This window comes from Somniosus microcephalus, chromosome 13 (genome assembly GCF_052327205.1).
Source record: "Somniosus microcephalus isolate GS21.2 chromosome 13, FLI_Smic_1.0, whole genome shotgun sequence".
Lineage (NCBI taxonomy): Eukaryota > Metazoa > Chordata > Chondrichthyes > Squaliformes > Somniosidae > Somniosus > Somniosus microcephalus.
Window position 1 is genome coordinate 43,182,740 of NC_140999.1, and position 24,864 is coordinate 43,207,603.

The 24,864-nt window shown below is 41.0% G+C and overlaps 1 protein-coding gene across 3 annotated transcripts in view; it reads left to right on the forward strand.

Moving 5' to 3' along the window:
- Positions 1–24,381, forward strand: part of LOC147108276 (phosphatidylinositol 4-phosphate 5-kinase type-1 gamma-like) — a 164,166-nt gene extending 139,785 nt beyond the window's left edge. For 2 of the 3 annotated variants that reach the window (XM_086004836.1, XM_086004837.1), the window contains 4 exons: positions 4,489–4,563; positions 9,057–9,140; positions 9,377–9,479; positions 11,864–24,381. In XM_086004836.1, the coding sequence (XP_085860962.1) occupies positions 4,489–4,563; positions 9,057–9,140; positions 9,377–9,479; positions 11,864–11,895 (294 nt within the window). In that variant the 3' untranslated portion in view covers positions 11,896–24,381. The remainder of the gene's footprint in view (positions 1–4,488; positions 4,564–9,056; positions 9,141–9,376; positions 9,480–11,863) is intronic. The other variant, XM_086004838.1, reaches the window with a different exon arrangement.
- Positions 24,382–24,864: the final 483 nt, after the last annotated feature.

A 24,864-nucleotide genomic window follows, 5' to 3' on the forward strand; every position in this document is an offset into this window, starting at 1 on the left:
CTCTGTTGTGCACTGACAATTTTGCTTTCCCATATTGGCTCCCAGCACAAAAATACTGTTCACCTTTAACAGATTAAACCTGATCATGTTTTGCCATTTAAACAAAGGATGATATATGCTCCAGACCTACCTTTACAGATGCCTCTCTATTTAGAAATTGAATACAAATGCATTCAGGAGGAAGTGCTAGTGAAAAGGCTTGGGAAGAAATTGTTCTCTTGTATATTGTGACAGCTGTGGGTCAGTTGGTAGCACTCTCGCCTCTGAGTCAGAAGGTTGTCTGTTCAAGTCCCACTTGAGGGACTTGAACACAAAAATCTAGGCTGTCACTCCAGTGCAGTACTGAGGGAGTGCTGCACTGTCGGAGGTGCCGTCTTTCGGATGAGATGTTAAACCGAGGCTCCGTCTGCCCTCTCTGGATGTATAAGATCCCACTGCACTATTTTGAAGAGCAGGGGAGCTATCCCCGGTGTCCTGACCAATATTTATCCCTCAATATTTATCCCTCAAAGACCGATTATCTGGTCATTATCACATTGTTGTTTGTGGTAGCTTGCTGTGCGCAAATTGGCTGCCGCGTTTCCTACATTACAACAGTAACTACACTTCAAAAGTACTTAATTGGCTGTAAAGCACTTTGGGATAACCTGAGGTCGTGAAAGTCTTTTTTCATGTCTAACTAGGGAGTTAAAAGAAATTCAACCCAGTGTTTTAATTATTCCCTGTTTTCCTACCAGTTTTCTTCTTTTCTGCTGAATGGTGCTGGGTTACGGGTTCCACGGATTACAGCTATTCTGATACCTCACCCACATGCCCATTCGTGTAAGGGCCTGGACAATGAGCGTTGACAGGCTGTTCAACCATAAGGCTGATCACAGTTGAGCCAGATTCTGGCGTAACCTTGCTTTCACAGACTCTCACTTGTAGTAGGCGTCATACGATAGTGGTGAGGAGTGGGATTTGTGGCTAATTCCCCTTCACTGGAAACATTCACCTGCTCTTCATTGAAATAATGCTGTAGAATCTTTTACAGCCAACTGAGAGGGCAAATGGGGCCTCGGTTTGACGGCGCAGCATTCCTTAGTACAGGAAACTCTCGTTTAAAAGGCACCTAAATATCCGGAATTCTCTATTAACCGGCAAAATTCTCGCTCCGAAAACAACACCTCAATAACCGGCATTGTTGCCGAGTCCGAGTCTCCCGCGGTGGCCGAGTTAGTCAGTGGGGGTAGTTCTCCAAACTGCCACTACTTGGCTTCTTGGCGCTGTCTGAAGTCGGAACACCTCAATACCCCTGTAACAGGAGTCTGACAGGAGTAGTCTCTTCTGATCCGCCATTTTACAGGGGTACTGTGTGTCTCCCACGCTGCTGGTAGTCACTGCATTGCATTATGGAAATCCCAAAAGTTGGTCCAAGCAAAAGGAAGAGAGTGGTGTTAACTTTAAAACAGAAAATCGACATATGCCAATGACTAGAAAGGGGAGAGAAGCGTATCAACATTATGAATGAATTCAAAATCGGTTCGTCAACAATCTATGACATCAAATCGCAGAAGGATAAGCTGCTCAAGTTTTATTCAAGCTCGGCGACATCTAAAGGTGTAGAGAAACAGCGTACGCTTCGTAAGCCTAAGCTTGAAGAGCTGGATACCGTGCTTTGAGTGGTTTTCTCTTAAGCGTTCAGAGGGTGTTCCGAGTTCCGGACCCATACTAATCGAAAAAGCGAAGGATTTCTACGCAACGATGGAGCTCACTGACAAGTGTGCTTTCTCCGAGGGATGGCTAACGTGCTTCAAGGTACGGCATGGGATACGACGACTCAATATTTCCGGGGAGAAGAAATCAGCTGATCACGACGCCGCAGAAGAATACTGCGATTATTTCAATCGGATTGTGCAGCAACATGATTTGTCGCCAGCACAGCTGTACGATGCCAATGAAACTGGCTTATTTTGGAGGTTTTTGCCAGAATCAACGCTTGCTGGGGTTAGTGAGGCTAATGCTTCAGGTTACAAGAAAAATAAAGATCGTGTAACCGTGCTAACATGTGTGAACGCTGCTGGATCACACCGGGTTAAACTTCTTGTCATTGGGAAGTATAAAAATCCCCGTGCATTTAAAAATGTGAGGCACTTACCTGTTGAGTACAAAGTTCAAAGAAATGCTTGGATGGATAAGGAAATCTTTTCGAATTGGTTCCATCATATTTTTGTTCCATCTGTGAGGAAACATTTCCGTAGAATAGGGAAACCTGAAGATAGCAAATGCATTTTATTGCTTGATAATTGTAGAGCCCATCCGCATGAATCTGAGTTGATTTCGGAAAATATTTTCACCATTTATTTGCCACCAAATGTAACTTCTCTCATACAACCCATGGACCAGGGCGTTATCCAAAATCTCAAGTGTCATTACAAGAAAGACTTCCTACGTAAACTGATAAGCCAAGATGACAATATTCACGCATTTCAGAAGGAATACAATCTTAAAGATGCCATCTTTAATGCTGCATGTTCCTGGAACTTGGTGAAAGGTCACACTTTGAGACAAGCCTGGCGCAAATTGTGGCCTTCTGTAATGTTTGCTGAAGGTTCTTCAGAGGAGGTATTTCATGGGTTCAATGTTCGTCCCAAGAGGAGTACAATAATGGAAATGGCTGGCATGGTGAAAAATGTAGGCCCAACAAACCCTCTACGTCACCTCAGTGAAAGTGATATTGAGCAGTGGGTTGATGCAGATAGAGAAGTTGCTGTTGTGCATATGCTAAGTGATGATGAAATAATGGAGAATGTTTTGAATCCAAAGAAAGAAAAGGAAAGTGAGATGGAAAGTGAAGAGGATGAGATTTCTGAAGAGAAGAAGATTTCTTGGGCTAAAGCTGCAGAAGGATTTGCTTTATTCCTCAAATTTGCTGAAAGGCAACCTTGCTATTCTGCCCAAGAAGTTACCTCCATATTCTGCATTCCACCTTTCTACAAAAAAGGCAAGAGTCCACTAAGCAAGCAGACATCCGGGACATGATTAGGAAAGCTCCCAAAAGAGTTGAAGCAGTGGAAGTGCCTGAAGAATCTGTTGAAGTGCATGATCCTGATGACCCAGCTGACATGGATATTCCTGATGAACCAGTTGACTTGGAATAAGTGTACAGTCAACCACAGTACTTCATACTGTACTGTACAGTCGTTTATAAGTTTTGTTTTACTGTTAAGTAATTAAAGAGTTATGGATTACCCTCAACTGGCAGTATACTGTACTTAATCAAGCATCTTCCACCATCCATTTAACACAACATTCTGTAGGTGAGTACCCAATTACTGTATACTGCACATTTCTTGATTTTTTTTATTCTTTGTTAAAAATAGCCTCGGTAGATAACCCTCTCCATCATCCGGAAATTTTGATAAACCGGCAACACGCCAGCCCCGTCGGTGCCGGATAAAAAAGAGTTTCCTGTACTTCACTGGAGTGTCAACCTAGAATTTGTGCTCAAGTATCTGGAGTTGGTCTTGAACCCACAATCTTCTGACTCTGAGACAAGAGTGCTACCACTGTGCCACCTAATGCACACCAGTACATGCTGGTATTGGATTCAAGACTAAATAAACAGAGTACAGCCTAGATGTGTGTGCAATACAATAATGCAGTGCAACTAGCAGCCATATAAACAGAGCAGTGCTACGGTATTGAACACTGTATCCATAATACAGAACTAGTCACTGCAAAACTGAGGTGCAAGTTATCTTGTGTTGGAACCTGGAAGAAATCATCTAACCTAGTTAATAGCTTTACAATGATGCTAGTTTTAGGTATCTTGTCATCCACTGAGAGGTTAATTATTGGTGCGAACCTATTGATTACCCTAGATTACATTTTTCTATATATATATATAAAAAACCGATTGTTCCTAATGTGAATACACTATTGTGACTCTTTGTAGGGGACATAGTTTAAGATCATCTTAATTCTTTCCTCCTTTTGCCTCCACCCTTTTACCATTTCTCAATCCACTTGATCTAATTTCCACACTACCCTTAACTTCCTACTGGCATCGATTCCTCCTTTGGTCTTGTTTTTGCCTATCTTTACGAAGTGTTAAAGAAACAGCTTTGTGTAATGCAAGAAACAGCCCCTTCCTCGCACAACTCGGCCAGACTGGCAAACACTTGAGTAAGCATAGAAAGGAGTGCCACTCGAATGAGGCACAGACGGTTCTTTCCCAAAGCGCCATAGTTTCTGGACCCCCAGGCCTACAAGTAATTTAAAAATTAAGAGTTTTGTGAAGGCTAATGTTATAGCTACGGACGGTACCAGGGATGTTTTAGGGTCAGGCAAAGCATAATTAGGACTACTTTCTTACTTTACTTTTTGTTAACATTAACACTTTGCATGTAACTTTCTTTGTTTTCCTCATTTACATTATTTGAATTCTTTCTTTTTCACCATCACTTTCTCCTTTCCTGTTTGTCATGTTTTTCTCACACCATCCAGTTTACGGATGGAAGGTACTGGGTTTATTCTCCACACCGCAGTCGTTCCCGAGCCTCTTCAACTTCTGATGAGAGTGTAAGTAGGTTCTTTTTATTTAAAAATCCTCCTAGAGCCTTGCTGAGTTGATCTTCCATCACCTTAGTGTTTTATGCTCAGCAGTTGTGTGTTCTTAATTTTAGTTTTAATCGAGTTTACCATACCATCTTTGTAACAGTTTGAACCTAGTCTTGAGGCCACAATTGTTGGTAGTGGAAATGTAGAGCAGGGCCAAACTAGTGTGGAAACTTGGGGTGCATTTCCATTGCAGCAAAACAGTTTCTGTTTCACCAACACTAAAGTTGGTCTGTCAATAGAGTTAGATTAGCAAAATTCTGTCACTTGGGCTCATAGGGTGAAGAGAGAAGCAAGTTTTTCCCAGAAGTTTGTATTGGTACAATACCATGTCGGGTTTTTCACACACTCAATTCTTATTGTCTTCCTGCATTTATTTTACGTATATATAAATAGAATCATGAGCCGGTACAAAATTTGGTGATACAAAAGCACGACATTGTTGAAATGTGAAATGGGATTTGAATTCAGTACTTAACCAGCTTGAAAAACTTAATTGGATTTCTCAATCCAGTATTTCAGCTACAAGCATTTTTCTGGCAAGATACAGAGGATCATAGTTATCATTGTAGTATATTATTTACTACATTGTCGTCCTTATCAATTCCAATTTTGTTTAGATAATAAAAGTTTACTTCTTTGACAGCCACGAGCAAAGATTTCAGAGTCCAAAAGTGACAAGCTTCCTGAAATGGTTTAATGAACAGAATTTTGTTCAAACACAAATGGATTTATTTTGATAAAAGAGCTAATTAGTTATATTCTTAAAAGGTATTATAAGTGATGGACAATATATCTAATATATATTGGTAAAAAAAAGTTAATTAATTATACTCTTTTTAAAAAGAGATTACAAGTGAAGAACAATATATCCGATATGTTAAGTTTTTTTTTTAACTTGTGATTGAGAATGTTATCATTAAACAGAGAACACCAGTCCAGAAGTATTGGAAAAAATGCTATAAGAATAGCCTCAGTTTCTCTTTCTTTCCTCTAGAGTATGGTGCCATTATCCATTCAAAACTTCAACAATATAACGTAATAGTTGGTGATCCACTTGGCTAGTAGAGTGCCTTTTCAATGCTAAAGGGATCAAGGGATATGGGGAGAAGGCAGGGACAGGGTACTGAATTTGGATGATCAGCCATGATCTCATTGAATGGCGGAGCAGGCTCGAGGGGCCGAATGGCCTACTCCTGCTTCTATTGTTTCTATGTATGCTTAGATTTGGTTTGAAACCTGATCAGATTGATGGGATAAAAGTCTCTGTCTCCTGGTTACAAACGTCCTGTGTTAAAATGAGTTTGGGCTGTCTCAACATACAGTAGTTGATGGTGTCCGTGAGCCAACTTGATGGTAATGGTAGAGTGAGGGATATGCCGGGCCATGCGGTTACAGATTGTGGTGCAATACAGTTCTGCTGCTGCTGATGGCCCACAGTGCCTCATGGATGCCCAGCTTTGAGCTGCTAGATCTGTTCTGAATCTGTCCCATTTAGCACGGTGGTAGTGCCAAACAACACAATGGAGGGTGGCCTCAGTGTGAAGATGGGACTTCATCTCCACAATGACTGTGCGATGGTCACTGCTACCAATGCTGTCATGGACAGATGCATCTGTGACAAGTACTGTAGATTGGTAAGGACGAGGTCAAGTAGGTTTTTCCCCTCGTGTTGGTTCTCTCACCACCTGTCGCAGGCCCAGACTGGCAGCTATGTCCTTCAGGACTTGGCCAGCTCGGTCAGTAGTGGTGCTACCTAGCCACTCTTGGTGATGGACATTGAAGTCCCCCCACCAGAGTACATTCTGTGCCCTTGCTACTCTCAGTGCTTCTTCCAAGTGGCATTCAACATGGAGGAGTACTGATTCATCAGCTGAGGGAGGGTGGTAATCAGCAGGAGGTTTCCTTGCCCATGCTTGACCTGAAGCCATGAGACTTCACGGGGCCCGGAGTCAATGTTGAGGGCACCCAGGGCCACTCCTTCCCAACTGTACCACTACCCCTGGTGGGTCTGTCCTGCCGGTGGGACAGGCCATACCCAGGGATGGTGATGGAGGAGTTTGGGACATTGGCTGAAAGGTATGATTCTGTGAGTAGGACTGTCAGGCTGTGGGACAGCTCTCCCAATTTTGGCACAAGTCTCCAGATGTTGGTGAGGAGGACTTTGCAGGGTGTGCCGTTGTCATGTCCGTAGCTGGTGCCGAGGTTGATGCCGGGTGGTCCGTCCGGCTTTATTATTATTGTTTCTTGTAACAACTGAGTGGCTTGCTGGGCCATTTCAAAGGGCAGTTAAGAGTCAACCACATTGCTGTGGGTCTGGAGTCACATATAGGACAGACCAGGTAAGGACAGCAGATTTCCTTCCCTAAAGGACATTAGTGAACCAGATAGATTTTTACTACTGATACTAGCTTTTTATTCCAGATTTATTTAACTAGCTTATTTTAAATTCTCCAGCTGCCGTGGGATTTGAACTCACGTCTCTGGATTACTAGTCCAGTAACATTACCACTATGCTACCGTACCCTGTCATCAGCTGGTTTCTTTAAAGGGACCATGTCCAAATTTATTTTGACATTTGTGTTCTACAGCATTGAGGTGCTGCAAACACTGACAATGACGGCACAGAGGTGCAGGGCTGCACCCAGACTCCCATGATTTCCTCCATATGTTTACGGAGGGAGTCACAGCATGCAGGGAGGTTCTCTTCCCTTCCCACGGGCGGAAGTGACCTCCCCAGGAGATCAACACCAGCTGGTTGCACATTGCACAGGAGGACACGAGCAGGGATGTGGTCAGGAGGACCTGGGTGCAGTGCCGCAAATATTTCAATGCTTTCAGTACATCATGAAACATTAGTACAAAGCCACACTCAACCTCATTCTGCTGTGCCTCTCATCACATCCCCATCACTCTGTCCTCCCTACCCTACTCTTGCACATCCTTACTCTCACCAACTTACCTTGGACCTCCGCCTATATTATCACATCCCCATCTCACTAACCACCCCTCACACTCGCCCTCATCCAAGTGCAATCATACCAACTAACAACACACAAGAGTAGGCACTTGGGTGTTTTATACAATGTTCATGTAAAGCTTCTGTTAATGTGGTGTCAAACATTGAAACCTTTTATTTTCAACACTTTGCATTCTTAGATTTGTGTGCACCTTTGGAAGTGGCTTAGTGAGTTGCAGTGAATGGTGAGACATAATGGTACCCGCCCCCCCCCCCCTGCAATGGTGATAAGTGTGAAAGGAATGGCTTGGGCATTGTAGGGATGCTTTATGTTGTTGGTGTGGGGTGGTGCCAACCTGGTGCATCATGTACAGTGTCAAGTGAAGTAAATCTGGCCATGGTGAGGCCATCCCTGGCCTCCCGGACAGCAATGTGGTCGGGTGCTGATGACCTGTGCAGCATCAGTTGATTGCGAAGAAGGTTGGTGGTGTTGGTGCGCCTGGTGCTGCAGGTGTTGGGGCTGATCGTGGTTGGAACCTGAGGACCAAGGTGAGAAAGTATAAAGGGCACCCATGCTGATGGAGTAGATGGCGGGTGAAGTAGAGATGACAAGCGATCTGTCGATGGTGAGCGAGGTAATGAGGTCAGACTGGATGGAGACTTGTGTAAAGACTTGCAGCATGGTGAATCTGTTATGGAAATGCAGTGAGGAACAGCTTGTGGCTGAGGGAAGCTATCTAAGGTGGGAGCTTTTACTTACATTTGACGCTGTCAATTTAACAGCTGATTCAATGGCCACTGAACTCCCGCCTCAGCTTGACCGATATGGTCCACGACTAGTGTGGACCCTGTGGGCGAGCTGTCCGATGCAAAAGGTAAGTAGAAAATCATTCTTAAGTGGCTCTAAACAAGCCACTAATTACCTGAATTGGGTCGCCTGCCGCTGCCTGTTGGGTCTGCTCAGTGCTGACAGACCCGACATTGGGAAGTCGCGTGGGAGCGAGTTGACAGCGGGTTCCGGACCCGCTGTCAAAAATATAAAATTTCCCACCTGACCCGCCACCAGTCCCGTCCGCTGACCTGTGTGTGCGTGCACCCATCCGTCAGAGGCAGTGCTGTGATTCCCAGAATGGAAGGTGTGATAACCAGTCATCAGCTTCATTTGGAGACCGGACGTGGTGTTAATGGTTTTGTGCCACTGTAAGGCTGAATATACCCTTTTTGTTTCCTGAAGATAAATATACACTTGCTACTGTACAATTCAACATTTTATGGGGATAACAACGTGAAAGTCACTACACCAAAAATGGTTTTCACTGCTATCAGCAGTCCTGCTGAAATGTTCTTTTTAGCCTTCATGTATTCATACTCTATCTAGATATATATGTAACATATGAGCTGTTTCTCACCTGCTGTTACTGTCTTTCTTCCTTCTTGTTTTTGTTGCTTTCCATTATTTCTGTTCTTCCCATGTCTCCTGTTGATTCCGGTTATTCAGTGTGCAGAAGAGAGGTCCTGGATTTACTCTCCTCTTCACTATGGCTCTCGCGTCCATTCAGTTTCAGATGGAGAGAGTGAAACTGTAAGTGTAATGTCCCGTTCCTTTAAAAGCTTGCTTTAAGAGTAGGTACCTAAGCAGATGTGGTGCTTTGTAGGATTAGTACTGAGTCGAATATATACTGTGCAAATGGTATTCAATTTATTCATTAACTTATTCTCCTTTTGCCTTTCTCTTTATTCAAGCGATTATTTATTGAGTAAACAACACTGTGATATATTGCTGAACTTTGAAATAACCCTTGTACCCTTTTTGGTCAGTGTCTGTCAAGTGTCTATTTCCAAATAGAGAAAGTGTACAGATGTCACATTTGGTATACAATGAACATTCAACTCAGCACTAACGCAGGGTGCATGGCTTTGGGTATGGTGACATTATGAGAGATATTTTAATAATGGTATTTTACTATGCCATTATTGTATAGTAAAATATACAAAGGCTTCGTGATCTCAATTTTTATCATTTTTAAATCCATAATTTTTAACTCCTATTTAAGTGTCTGATGAAAAAGATGTACTGAACTTCTGAAAGTTATTGCAGCTTCAGAATTTCCCATTCAGAAAGATGCTGTCGGTATTATTTAATACACCACCGCATCATTTTCTGTTGCAAAGTCAAACCAGTGGTTGCAGTATTTCTAAACTGAGACCTGCAGTTGTTGACTAGGTTTTTAGTGAAAAGAAATCTGTTGTCCGGTGAAGCTCTGCATCCACAGTACTTGCGCTGTTCCCATCCTGTACACATCTACAGTGTAGAAAATATAGATTGGACAGGAATAGTCAGCAACAAAGTGAATAGAATATTGCAGAGAAACTATAAAATAAGAATTTTTAGGAACCAAAAGGTCATTAGGTTCCCCCCAAAAGATCCCTTTTTCATAAATCAAACCCCACACCCTTTCATACCATATACCTCAATCCCTTCTCTTTCTCTCCATAAATGCATCTAATTGCCTCCTCCATCCATTTATACTGTCCACATCAACTCGATTTACCTATAGATGAAGATTTTCCTTCTTACTCCGAACCGCCTCATTACTACAACGCATGCACTAGAACTGGTATTTAAACCCTTCACAATAGTGAACAATTTGCCTAGCTTGGTTTTGTCATAATTTTGAAAGCTCCAATTAGAACACCTTGAAGTCTCCCCTTTTTTTCCCTCAGGAAACAAACTCAACATACTTAATCTAATTTAACTGTTTTCAAGGCTCATAAACAGTCATTTACTCCCAGTCTTGGAATGCAGGGCACCATTTTCCACTGGTAACTCACTCTCCGTGCTGCTCCAATTCTGACTAGCTACATATGCGTTCATGATGGACCTCCCCCCCCCCCCCCCCCCCCCCGGTTATGACCACTTGAAGGTGAGCTCTCGCTGGTGTGTGGTGGAAAATTTGAGATCATGCAGCTTTGAATTGTCTAGTGCATGCGTTGTAGTAATGAGTAAAGGAAGTGTTTGGTAGCCTGATCTGAAATATTGGATGTACCTTAAAGGTTTTTGTTACAAACTTATTTTTAATACTTGTGCTCGCAAGTTCCCAGCCTTCACCTGAACGCTTGATCTCATTGGACAGCATGAGGTCATAGAGTTAACAGAAACCTGAAAAGTTGACTTGCAGTACCGTCACAATTGTCCTCCTTCTGTACAAATTTTAACAAACCTATGTATTCAGCTTCTGCCAAATTTGACAAACTAATATTCCAGCAGTTTGTTATTTTAAGGCTGGTTGCTTGTGAAATTCTATTGTTTTCCAGTTTAATATGTACATGGCTGTGGGTTTGCCACCAATATATCAATTTTTCCTTCCTGTAAACCTCTGTGGTGACTAATTTTTGTCCCTTGCTTTTGTAGAACATGAAAAAATATGATGCAAAATAAATTTGAACTGGCCTTTAACTTATTGGACATATTGATGATATCTACATATTTGCAGAGAAATTTATATTGGTGTTGCTGTACACTGCCTATTGTCCAGCTGTTTTTGCAGTATTTAACTGATGGATATATTGGTGTAATTACCATGCTCTGTTGGTCTTTATTACCCACACAGGTCAAGAAGGTCTTAAATACAGTGGAATTGGATGACCAAGTTACCTTGGCCAAGTGATCACCTTTCTAAAGCAACTTATTGTCACTGGGAGTTCCAGGGGCTTAGACATCTCTGGGATGTGATCTAGCCCAAACTGATGGGATGAAAGTCCCCTTGTCTCAAACTGTATAAGAGTTATGGGAAATGAATCTGGGTAGTTTCAACCCCAGTGAACATGGCCCCATTTTTATTACTAACTAATGCACTCATTCAGAAATGATGTGGGAAATGGAAAGATGTTGCACTGGTGCAGGAGGGGGGCACTCTTTGATTTGAGGGCTGAGGTGCATTATTGGAAGAGAGTAGAGGGAGCTTTACTCTCCACCTAACCTATGCTGTACCTGACCTGGGTGTGCTTGATGGGTAGTTTCAACCCCAGTGAACATGGCCCCATTTTTATTACTAACTAATGCGTGTATCTAGGGATAGGACAGGATCAGTCTCACTTACGTTGGCCATCCATAATTGTGTAGCCTGCTGGCACTCAGTGACTAGACTGGCATGACAAACAGCCACTAAGGTGAGGAACTGGAGGTCTGCAGGCACCTGTAGAACCAAGAGTCAGCACCTTTGTGAGCACAAAAGAATACATGCTCATATTGACATTTCGCTTTCAGTTGATCAGTTTTGTAACTCTGTATTTTGTTTTTATCAGTAAATCTTATGCAGATAATTTTTGAAGAATGAAGAGGGAAGTTCTTCCAGAGGAATAACTTATTTTGGTCAGAAGCTGCCTCACTCCATTGGATCAGAGTGATACGACATCATCGCTCATTGCGGCTGGGCCCTGTGTGTTGCAACGTGTAGTATGTGAAACTCGGGCAAAGAAAACTGCTGGAACAGAGTTCATGGGGGAATTGGATCTGTGACACTTCTGGGGGGGGTGGGGGGCAGGGGAACTTGTTTATTAGTGTTAACAATGTTTCTGCCCAACTCTGCTCGCACAACAACCATATTATGTGGTTCTATGTGGTCGTTGCTTGTCGGTGACAAATCACTGCTGTAAAGTCTATGTCCAGCTGAAGCCTGTTCAATTAGATTCTGTCCTAACAAATTGATTGCAGAGTGCCATGATCAACCTCATAGTGAATGTGTGTTTTTTTTTTGATAATATTCAAGATCCGTGCAGCTTTTGACAACGTGATTCCAGTTGTGTAAATCATGTGTGAGCAATCAAGCACTTCTCTTGTGCTGGGGTTATTTTCCCTCTAGTGTTAATCTACCATAAGTTTGTTTGTGAATCTAAGTAGTAAGCTGAGTTATACAGAAACACTGGTAGCTATAAACTTGGAAGCACAATGCTAAACTGAACATGCTTCAGATGGCAGAGGTACATTTTCCGTAATGATGCTGAATATGCAGTTTTCAGCCATTTTATTGTTATTTATTTTTCTTTGGGGGGTTGGGAAAGCAGAGCAGTATTGTGGTGATTTGAACCGTCAATCAGAAACCCCATGTATATATAAAAAAATCCTTCCAAAGCTGCATGTCTTTTTATGACTTTTAAGCGATTTATTTTTGTGTGCTCATCAAGATGAGGGATGTTCGTGCTATGGGATGGAACACTTTCCCAAATCAGACACCCAGGGTCAGAATCAGATGCTCTAAGTCGGCTACAGCACAGGTTAGATGCAAAGTAAAGCTTCCTCTACATTGCCTGATCAAGCACTCGGATCAGGTACAGCCTGGGGTCGATGCAGAGTAAAGTTTCCTCTATACTGTCCCAACGATGTACCTCAGCCCCAAACTCTGAAGAGCACCCCCTTTGTTTCTGTGACATATACATGTTTCTGAAGTGCATGCGTTGAGTGTTTGTGTTTTCCTAACAAACTATACTCTTCTAGACATGTTTTCAGCTGCAATACAAAATTACAGGTTATGTATGAATAGTTTAATATTTTGAATTTTGAAATGTCTAGAAATTTACAAGTTGTTACAACCCAAACATTTAATCCGTGTATTGTACGATAAATTCCAAAATATATATGATGAATTCTCTTATAACTATGAACTTTGCACTCAAGTGGCTAGAAAATGAGCTGCCAGATCAGTCAAGCTGTCTCCTTAGTTTTGCAAACCTTACACGTTCCTTTTCTATTATTGCAATTTTACAGTCGTTGATTGTGTCAAGGGTATTACATTCCTAATGCAGATTACAAAATAGATAGATGTGAGCAAGACTAGTTGGCCCCTCCCAGCTCATCTACCATGAAAGAACCTACAGTTTCCCCACCCCCCTCCCCCGTCTCATCACCTAGCTGTTAATTTAGGGATGACCAAACTGCGGTCTCACTAGCCCTGGCAATTTGTCCCTTCATGCTCCGGCAACTCGGTCCTATTTGTGTGTGTATACCTTTTACTCACTAGTTTGTCCTGTTTGAATTTCTGTCTGGAAGTTTGGAATGGCCTGTTCTTGGTACTGTTGCCTTATTGGTGGACAAATTCTAAATAAGAACACCAAGATCTGTTGGTATCAGCAACTTGGGATTTATGCAAATAATGGGTTCATAGGTTTAAACTTAATATATGGCCCCGAGATTTTGTGGTACACAAAGGCAAAACGTTTTGACTCCGTGTCTTAAATGGTTCGAGTATTTTTACGTCCCCTATCCAGTGGTTTCCTGGCATCTGAGGCTAGTAACTGGAAGGATGTAAGCGTCATGAGAGGGGCCATTGCAGTACACCATTTGTAGTAATGGCACATTCTAGGAGCGGGGCCATTGCAGTACACCATTTGTAGTAATGGCACATTCTAGGAGCGGGGCCATTGCAGTACACCATTTGCAGTAATGGCACATTCTAGGAGCGGGGCCATTGCAGTACACCATTTGTAGTAATGGCACATTCTATTTCCTGCCACGTGAGCAAGTTAATTTGAGTTTTAGTCAGCCTGGAATTTTATAGACCCTTGGAGTTAATCTTACTGAAGTGTTGGCCTATCACAAGACTGAGAGACTGAAAACCTGTCTGTACCTAGTTAACTTTCAAATTTGAAATACACCTTGGTAGAATTTTTAATTTTAAGATTAGGCTGCAGGACAGTTACATTAACACATAATTCCTGTCTACTAATCCATGTACAGCAAACCTTGCAGTACATTGTTGTAGATTCCGGGGAAAGGGGGAAGAATGTTTGGCAGGTAGATGTGTAGAAAGATACTAAATAGGTTGTAACCAAGGCCACCGGTTTGCAGTATTTATGGAAAAATTAACTAAATCGTGGAGCATGATTCCCAAAATATTGGTTAAAACAAATTTTGGAATGCCTTGTGATCAAGATGTAATTTGATATAGTCACCATAAACTAGTTACAACACATCATTCTTGTTCTTTGTCAATCTTAGCCCAGTGGTCCACTTTTGTCTCTAAGTCAGAAGGTTGTGGGTTCAAGCCCCACTCCAGGACTTGAGCAGCTAATCAAGGCTAACATTTCAATGTAGTACTGAGGGACTGCTGTGTTGTCAGAGGTGCCGTCTTTTATATGAGATGTTATACCTCCTTACGTGGACATAAGATCCCATGGCACTATCTGAAGAGGAGCTGGGGAGTTTTCCTTCTGCCCTAGCCAACATATGTCCCTCAACCAAAATCATCAAAAACAGATTAACAGTTCATTATAACAACAGAAAATGCTGGAAAAACTCAGGGCAGGCAACATCCGTGGAAAGTGAAAGAGTCAACATTTCAGGTCGAAACCCTTCGTCAGGACTGAAAAGACACAGGAAATGAAACAGATTAAAAGGCCAGTTTGGGGGCTGGGAAATGGGGATGAGAGAACAAAAGAGAAGTGAAGAGACATTAAGAGGTATTCAAAACGAGACGAGATGGTGATCGGACTAGTAAAGAGACAAAAGACAGCTCTAGATTAGGTGTGAACTGCGCTGACAGAATGAGAGACAGCTGCCATGTGGGAGAGAAAAAAAGGGGGACGGGCACAAAACAAAGGTGTGGATAAAAAATATAAGTAAAAATGTAATGGGGGCCGAGGTTATGATCTGAAACAGTTCATTTGTCTTATTGCTGTTTGTGGGACCTTGTTTGCAAATTGGCTGTTGCATTTGCTTACATAACAGTGACTACACTTCAAAAAGCAATTTATTTGGTTGTGAAGTGCTTTGGCACATCCTGAGGATCTGAATCATAGAATGTAACAGCACAGAAATAGACCAATTCGGTCTATTGTGTCTGTGTCATCTCTTTGAAAGAGCTATCCAATTAGTCCCACTCTCCTGCTGTTTCCCCATAGCCCTGAAAATGTTTTCTTTTCATGTATATATCCAATTCCCTTTTGAAAGTTACTACTGAATTTGCTTTCACCAAATCGGGAGTCCCATCCAAAAGTGCACAGATGACCAATGGAAAGTCCCACTAATGTGTGAGTGGGGTTGTAAACAGCGCAGAGGAGAATTACCCTTTACCTAACCAATATTGGACTTGACTGGAATGCTGATCACTAGTATGTATCAGCTGTAAAGTGCTCACTGTGTCCAATACTAACTATCCTTCATCTTGTACTAAGAAATCAAAAACCAAGAACAATTGACGGTAAATGTGATTATCTTCTGACAGTCACTCAGGTTGGACATGGTTTGCTGTATGTATGGAGATAAAAGGTGTAAGAGTAATAATGAACTAGTAACCCAAGAAGTCCTGATGTCCTAAACTGAAACAGCAAATCCCCTTTTGGTTTTTAACAGCTGCCTGAACTGCTGGCGTTAAATTACTACTTAAAAATCACTCGGGTTTTAAAAAATATGTACTGCTGATTTAGTTTGTTTTATTTCGGTCCATTTTTGTACTGATTGTGGTACCCAGCTGCCAACCTGTTCTATGCCATTGATTCAGCGTTGATCACACTGAAAAATTAACAATTCATGGCGTTACCAAAAATGTACCGAGATGCTATCTGCATGTAGTGCGAGTTGCCAATTGGTACATGGTCAGTAGCTTTTAGCTAATATGTATCTGATCATTTAAAGCACTCCCGCTGAGCAATATTATAATATAGAACTTGGTTCTCGTACAGAATCCTTAGACATTTTCTAAACTAAACTTAAAACAAAAAGATCAAATACTTGCATACATCTTGCATCAAAAAAGTTTATTTGAATTTGTATCTCTTTTCCTGACTACTCCATTGTAGCTGCAGTTTGAATTTATGGTGCCCTAAATTGATTTAAAATTGAGTTGTGGTTACTTTGCTGTAAACTTGTTTTAAAATTTTCTGGTGCTAACGGCCACCAGATGTTAGGTGAAGGTTTCTAGTGATGAATCATTGTTTTCTCCAGCAGTGAATTTGCTCAACTTCTGACTATTAATGCACTGAATTTGGGAGCACCCTGATTGTGGAAGCTTGGGTATAATGTGTGGACCCAGTACTGATGTAGATCCAGAGGCTGGGAATTGGAGGAAAGTATATTTTCACAATGATTTAAGGACATGTACTAATGCAATTTACTTGTACCCTGTCTGTTCACTGGTGATTAATGTATCATTTAAATATCTTTTTACATTTTCCAGATGCTAAATAATCAGACAGGCTGAGTGTTTGGTTTGAGTGCCTTGATCCATGCGCTGTGAATCCAGTGTAATGTGAAGTATCTGACTTAATGTAGAATTATCAAATGCTTAAAATTCCTTGATTTGTTGCAAAAGCTGTTTAGGCATTAGAAATGAGATCTCCAGAATAGACAACGTAAACACATGGGTGGGAGGAGAGACCAAGATTTTGCTGCATGGATATGAATTGTGTCCTTCCATCCTTGACTAAAATGATTGGTAGACTGGAGCAGTTTGTATTTTCTCATGTTCTTCCCCAGCTGCGTACCTACTGTAAAGGTAATCTATTTTAAAAGGCATAATATGTATATGTACATATTTTTGTAACTATTTCCAAGATCCATTTCTTTTTGCCCACCCCTAGCACCCCAGATCTCCTCAAATCGAAGCTTCCTTCATGTTAGGACGATGGTGTTCCATCCCCGATTCCCTCCCCAAATCAATGTCAATCCGTCATTGAACCACTGGCAGCTGTACTTAAGTGATGGAACTCTTTCTTTTGCACCCCCTCTCCCCCCCCCCCACCACAGACTGGTAAGGTCTGATGAGGCAAATAGTGTGAATACCCCTCTGCAGGGGACTTGATCTGCGATTTTTCTGTCTGGAGACCATTGCTTTGACACACTAGTAGCTCATTGCTCTATCCCCTAATCACACAATATTTTGTACTTGGGTAATCAAAATGGAAATTATACAGACACACTCATTGGGCTTCTTGCCTGAGTCTAGCTGTCACAATGAGTATTGAACTGCAGTAAGTATTGTGACTCGGTTTTAACACCACTTTGATTTCGCTCCACACATTTATTTTCTAAATTGTGTTGTTGCAACTGATCACCTGGGTATGATGAATGCTGGCATGAGGTGTGGTTCTTGAGCTGTGGAGGCGTTTTGACCCCACTCGGTTAACAAGGAACATTGTGCCTCATTTCAAAGTATGATAAAAGCCAAACTATGAAAATTACTTGTTTTAAATGTTTTCATCTTTTTTTAAATGCCCTAATGGAGTGTATTTTTAAAAAAAAAAAAAGGATTTATAAATAGTCACACTTGTCAAGGTAGTTCTCTTCATCTTTGCACCGTATAGACCAGGAACGTCACAGGTTTGATCTCTGGCCAGCCATAGGTTAGCTGATCTCAGTAGGCAGTTACAGTTGGCCTTGGGTCCCCTGGGTCAGGGGAAGACGTGGTCAGCCAGGACACACTCAATCGTTATACACTGATCTGTGCTGGAAAGTGACCGTGGACATAATTTTGCTTAGCTGCGCTGTCCTCTGTAGTTTGCTAGTTTGTCGTCACCAATCCTAGATGCACATGTGACTAATGGCCTCAAGGGAGGCATAGAGGCCAACTGATTCCTCCATAACTTGGATCCCAGTCAGTGGAGTGGAGGTGAGAGAATTGGAATGGTAGGGTGAGAGAAATTCAACAAAAAAATAACTGCTGGGTTAAAATCTTGCTCACAGGTGTATGGAGAGCGATGGTGTCTTGTGACTGCACTCTCCAACAGATGGATTTCCCTTAAAAACGATGCAAATTATACAGCTGAGCTTCCACATTTATCCCATTCATATTTCCCATGTCAATTTGCTCCACTAATGTGTTAAGTTTCCAAACAATGATCAAATTTGGGTGAAAATATAACAGCTGCAGTCACTGTTACTTTCTCCGCATTTTTTTTGCACAAACACAGTATTGTATCATTAATATTTTGGCATAAAATGCTGAAAATACAAAGGGATACGCTCACCAGGTTAACCTGTCTTTTCTGTTCAGATGCTGATGGAGTTGCTGCGTATTTCCTACATTTTTTGTTCTTATTTCAGATTCTTAGCATTTGCATCTTTACTTAATATATTGGCAGCTGGAGTGAAAATGCAGGTGGTCTGTGCCCTATAACTAGAATAACAAATCATTTATATTAATTTTGGTTATTATTTATCACAGTGCTCAGGTCATCCTGAGCCTCGGAGATATTGATGACCACAGCATCTTCAGGCTCTGTTAAAATATTGATTTTTGTAGCAGCCCTACATAACACAGACACTGAGTAATTTTTGTATTTAACTAGCGATGGAGGTTAAAATACATTTCCCAAGTACCCAGGGATTATTTAAATTTGGGCCTCTTGGCTGGCAATTTATTGCAGCTGTAAAAGTGTTTGCATGGCAAAAATTTGCGCAATGTTGGAGTTGCTGCCATTTTCTCTCCTGTGAAGTGAATTTGTTTTGTACACCCATGCAGGTACCAGGGCTGCAATAATAATAACTGCTAGTGTCGCTGGAGAGAAGTAGCAATAATAACTGAGCCAGCAGATACAGAATGTAGGCTTTAGGGTTTAAAAATCCTTTATGAATTCAAATTTAATTTAAAAATACCTTTTTTAATTTTCATGTCATTAAATTTCACCACCTACTCATGGAGTAATCAGGAACAGAAAACGGCTAATGTCAAACACGTTCATTGTCAGCGATCGTTTTTTAAATGATTTTCATGTCTTTGGCATGTAAGGTGAGAAAGCAGAGGACGTATTAGATAACTGGTTTCGGTTTCTCTGTGCAGAGCACCTCAGTCCAGTCCAAACATGAATTTTCCCTCTATACAATAAACTATTTTTATCCAATTGCTGTTTGTAGGAGCTTGCTATGTACAAAACGGCTAGCACATTTATCCACAAAACAGTCACTGCACTTCAGGATAATTCATTGTTTGTGATGCACTTTGGGGCATTCGTGTTGTGATGAAGCACTAGATAATTGCAAATCTATCTGTTCTTTTGGAATTGTTTGCTTTTTTTTTTAAAAAAAAAGCACAAATGTTCAAAATCTTTAAAATGCCAGAAATGCAACAGTTAAAAGAAGAAAAGGCACATGAACATTTCAGTGGAGATCCTTCATCAGTTCGTCAAGGTTCTCTACCTGAAATGTTAACCTGTCCTTTTTTTTTAAGATGTCGAGGGGCTGCTGTGAATTTACAGCATTTTCTGTTCAGTGGATCTTTTCAAATCACTTGATGCACAGGAGCTATTTCCGACTGACCATTTTCAGCACCTCGTACAGATTTATGACGATTGGCTGTAAACCCATGAGGAATTAATGATCGTCTATACACGGTTTTTGGTGACTAAAAGGATGAGGAATTTTCTGTAGATTAATGGCCAGCCTATACTCTAAATAGAATGGTGGAGGGAGGAGTATGGTGGAGGGAGTATACATTTAGAGAGAAAAAGTAAAACTTCATATTTCCAACAGCCCAATTTTTCCTCTTTTGTCTTTAATCATTTTTATGTCCATGTAAGGAGCTGCTTTGCACAGTTTATAAGCTTAGACAATGGACTAGTCTCCTTGGATGTCTTATATTAGACCTTGTACTCAATGTGCATATCATTGCTTTGTTTTTGCTGAAGAAATTGGATTTAAATGGTTTTCTATGATTTCTATTAAATAATGTGAAGAAAATATTTTCAAAAGTTTTTTTATCTTCATAAAATCAGTGTTACTATAAGTGTGCAGGCCAGGTAAATAGCTGACTTAAACCAGAAATATTACATGTGTCCAGTTAATTTCCTTCCTTGTTTAAGTTGTGGTTTAGAATTGCAGGCATTTGTATTTTTATTTAAAATGTATTTCTTGAATTGGAAGTTTTGACTGCAGTAGAGGTTTCTTGTGTTTTCCAGGGCTGCTAAATAAGAAACAGAACCATATCTCGATTGCACTCCAGTAATGTATTTTTTAAAAAAAATTTAAAAAAATTGTAATTGAGGATGAAGCATTTAAGGCCTTTACGTCTGGGATGTTCCTCTGTCTACATTTTCCAGATCTGTTCTAGCTGTCTTTATTCATTTCATGTTGTGTTCATGCCACCAGCTTCAGATGTGCCTGTGCACCACAAGGAGTCTGCCACCAGCCTCCTCGAATTGGGCAAATTTACTTTGGTATTGCCGCAATTTGCACTAGACCAGCATATCAGGAGCTGGTGGCATTAACACAGCACAAAAAGCAGTGTATAAGCAGCTGTTGAAGGGCCCAATAGCTGTAACAAAGCCTACTCGGGGTTGCCATGCAACAGGGGTATTCACTAAACTTGGTCTTTGCCTACTATCCTAAGTAGTGACTTGTTCGAGGCCACACTCAGACTGACCTCCGAGCAAATCCATTGTTTTTCTCTCTCTCTCTTTCTCTCTGTCTGTACAGGTGGTTTGGAGCAATTTATTAGACACTGGTTTAACTCTGTTAATTGTTTCCTCCTCGATAAGCAACAGTAACACTGCTCATCATTTTAAGATTGGTGTGAATATTTGCCACTTAATCAGCTGATTTGTTAATCAGCTTTCAGCACACTTCAAAGTTGTCACTTGGATTTCAGTGAAGTGTGAAATTTTTATAACTGCTTGAAAGGTGAAAAACACCCAGCAATACAATTAGATCCTGTCCTCCCAAACTTGGGCTGTATCTTGGGAGTATTTTGAGCTGTGTAACACCAGGGTGAAGCATTGGTGGGTATGGGTCTGTGGGAGCAGTTTGAAGGGTTGGATTAAGAGCATGACAATGTATTGGGTTGAAGTGCAATTTTTCCTGTCGCACAATTCTACCAATACACTAATAAACCCAGTGACAAGACTATTTATTTAACTATCAGCTGTTTTTTGCATTCTATTTAAGGTTGTATCAGGTGTTTGTCATGAGATTTCCCAAGTTGGAGTGTTAGCTTGATATACCAAATGTGCAGCAAAATACCTTTTAAAAATATTAATGACCAAGCCAGGCTCCATTTTGTTTTTATTGGTCTTGGCCAGTGATTAAATTGAACAATAGATAGTTAGGAGAAAATTGGTTTAAGAATTATTAAGAACTGAAATTGTAATTGTTCTGAATGTGGAGTGACCCAGGAGACGTGTTACTTCATCAAAAATCACAAAAAAACTGCAAAGAAAACAGAATCTAAGAAACAAAGCTGCCTTCTCATAAGTTTGAGGTTCAGGTTGTGTTAAAACTTGGTTTAAAACTTACTGTTTGCCCCTCTTGCTGCCCTTAACTCATCCCAAATTTCTTCCCCTCCACCCCCCCCCCCCCCCCTTCCAAAGTATCGCACGTCTCCAGGTTCTCTCTTGGGTAATAGGAATATTAATAATTACAGAAAACAACCTTAACACTCAGCTGTGAGCATGGCTTTACAGTAGTGCTCCTTATTGGAGGGGTGGGTGGGGGGGGGGGGTGGGGGGAGTTGTGAAGGAGGTTCTATTGCTGCCCCATTTAATTTCAGGGCAAAACATCTCCCAGAAAAATATGATTTCATTCCTGTACAATGTAAAAATAAATTAACAAAAGAAAAGATAAGTGTAATTGCTTCTGATAAAGCAAAATTAAAGTAAGGCTGATTGGAGCATCCCCTATAATTTTAAAGGAGTTTTAATCCAACCTTAAAGTTTAATATTTTATCCGATGTGAATTTCAATACAGAAGATACTTAAGAATAGGTAAAGGCCATTAGGTCAAACAAGCCCGTTGATGGATCAACCCTACTTTCTTATAACCCTCAATCTCTTTAGAAATACTGTCTCTTAACCCCACTTATACTGTCTACTTCAGTGTCCTTCCCTGGTAATTTATACCCAACTTGATTATCCTAACGTTCCCCTGACTTCCCTTTCTACTCCTAACCTAATTTGTCAGTCATGTCCCCTGTAGTACTCATCAGTTTTCATCGTATCATTGAATTCTCAGCAGAGATCATTGAACTCTGGTACCTGAGCTCATGTATTACAAATCCACAGACTGAAATCCGGTTTACAGTAAAGTTAATATTTTGTCAGTGTTTATTGCTCTGCATTTCTACATAAACTTTTGTCCTGAAAATCTACTGTAATTAACATCTGCATTGATGGGTCTGAAGTGTGCGGTGAGACTCCCTCCAGTGGCTCAATTGGGAAAGGCAATGTATAGCTAAACAATATAAAGCAGAACGCCCTGGCTTCAAACCCAGGTCTGTGCTGAGTTAACATCTCAGCTCGAGTGGTGCAGGGGCATGACAATTGGTGCTGCGTCCCTGGATCAGGGAGGGAAACATCGGGTGAGATCTGTACCCCTGATTGCTACCCAGTGACTTCTGCTGGATAGTGTGGAGGCTGGGTGAGGGCAGCATCTGGCTCCCATGGTCAAATAGCTCTCATTGTTCTGACTTGAGCATGTAGAGCGACCACATGGATGAGGTACCAGAGAGCTGCTGTGGAACTGTGTCCCCCATATTAGTAAGCGCTTTCAAGCGAGGAGGCAAGAAATTTGGCATAAAGCATGTTTTTGTGGTGAAGCTACAAACTTTAATGCACCATGGCTTTAATGGACCATTTGATTTTTTTTGTTAATATTGTAAATCGGGAATTATTAGCACAGAGTATTTTATGCATTCCAGTGCTACTGACACTTTTTAATGGAATTTAATTTTGCTGAGATGTGAATTATCTGTGAAGAACGTGGGCAGTTGGAGGTGCTGTAGTTATAGTACAGTACAGCATTTTTCATCTCGCCCATCGTGACGGCAGTTACTGTCCATCAGCAGACACACACTAGCAGCAGATGCAGCCTGCATCAGCAGGCACCAAGCCAACTGCTAAACAGGTTTGCACCTTGTCCAGAATGATTGGATGCATTCACACTTTATACAGAGTGAAATGAAGAGCTCTTCCTTGTTTTATAGTGTGGCAGTATAGGGTACCAGTATGTTGCTGCAGTGGGAAAGTTAGGATTGCTTCCAAGAAATGTCACTGGGTCTGTCTCATTAATTCAGGCATTGTCAGCACTGCAGCAAAAATATAAAGCATTTGTACATTTAAATTATAGAATATGGTTAGTTTTAAATTTGCAGGGATACAGCCCTGCACAAATATCATGACATTTATTTGACAGCATAAGTTTCCTGATTTATAGGGTATCTGTGATGTGTTATTGTCTCGGTTTGTTCCTGATAGTATTGTTATTAAAACTCACAGGCAAGTGGCTCAACTAACTTCTGTTCTGTACATACGCAGTTATTTTGTATATATTTGTTAATGATTGTACATAAAAAGACATGGAAATATTTCCCCCTCTTTGGTGTATTTCTAAATCAAAGACTATTTGATATTGATTAGTGTATTATTGCCTGGCAGCTGGCAAGTAGTACACAAGGGGTTAAATCACATTCCCCGTAATAAGCAGCAAGCAGTGTGAATCCGCTTAATACTAAATGACCCATCGATAGATATTTCAGTTAATGAATTTCCAGGTAGTGTGTTTAAGCCGTCCTGTGGCTGCACACGGGTGTGCATTTTGCACCTTTGTCTTTATTGACATCCAGAATCACTCTCGACTCCTGAGTTCAACTGCAGTCTGTTCAGAAAGCTCAAAGCATTTTTTTTTTTCAACTCCAGATCATTTTCATTTGGCAAATGACTGGGCACCTGAACATAGACTCATTGTATTAAAACGGGGCGTGTGTGTGGCGCGTGCATATTTTTAACCCTGATTATAAACAATTAGGTTGGTAAAGTTGGATGAAATTTGTTTGATAGCTCCTTTGTTCTTGCTGCTGTTTTTTTCTTATGAAATGTCAATATTATAATAAAAAACACTACATTGCTGAATGTCTGCAGTCTGGTTTTTAAAATGCATTTTAATTGAAGTTTGAATTCAATATTTTCATTTAAAAGATTCTCTTCTGTGCACTTAGCCTAATGCTAATTAGCATGAAAATCCTCAATTATGTAGGGTTGTACAGAATACAGATTCCTATAGTGTTAATCTGGCAATCCCTATATTTCAAGTGTCTTTTTGAGTTTGCTGATATTATCTGCCTCCTTGGGTAGTTAGTTCCACATAATCAGCTATAACTATTTGCAACACGCTCTGTAAGGTAGTTCAGTTTAAAGTTGGTGCATTCGTGCTGTTGATTCCTGACACTCTGGTCTTGTGCAGCTGGCAGCAACGCCAAGTAAATTTGCAGATTTGTTAAGGTTGGAGGTCCCTGTTGATCTGGCAAGTTTACTGATGAAGGGTCACCGATCTGAAACGTTAACTCAGTTTCTCTCTCTACAGATGCTGCCTGACCACCTGAGTATTTCCA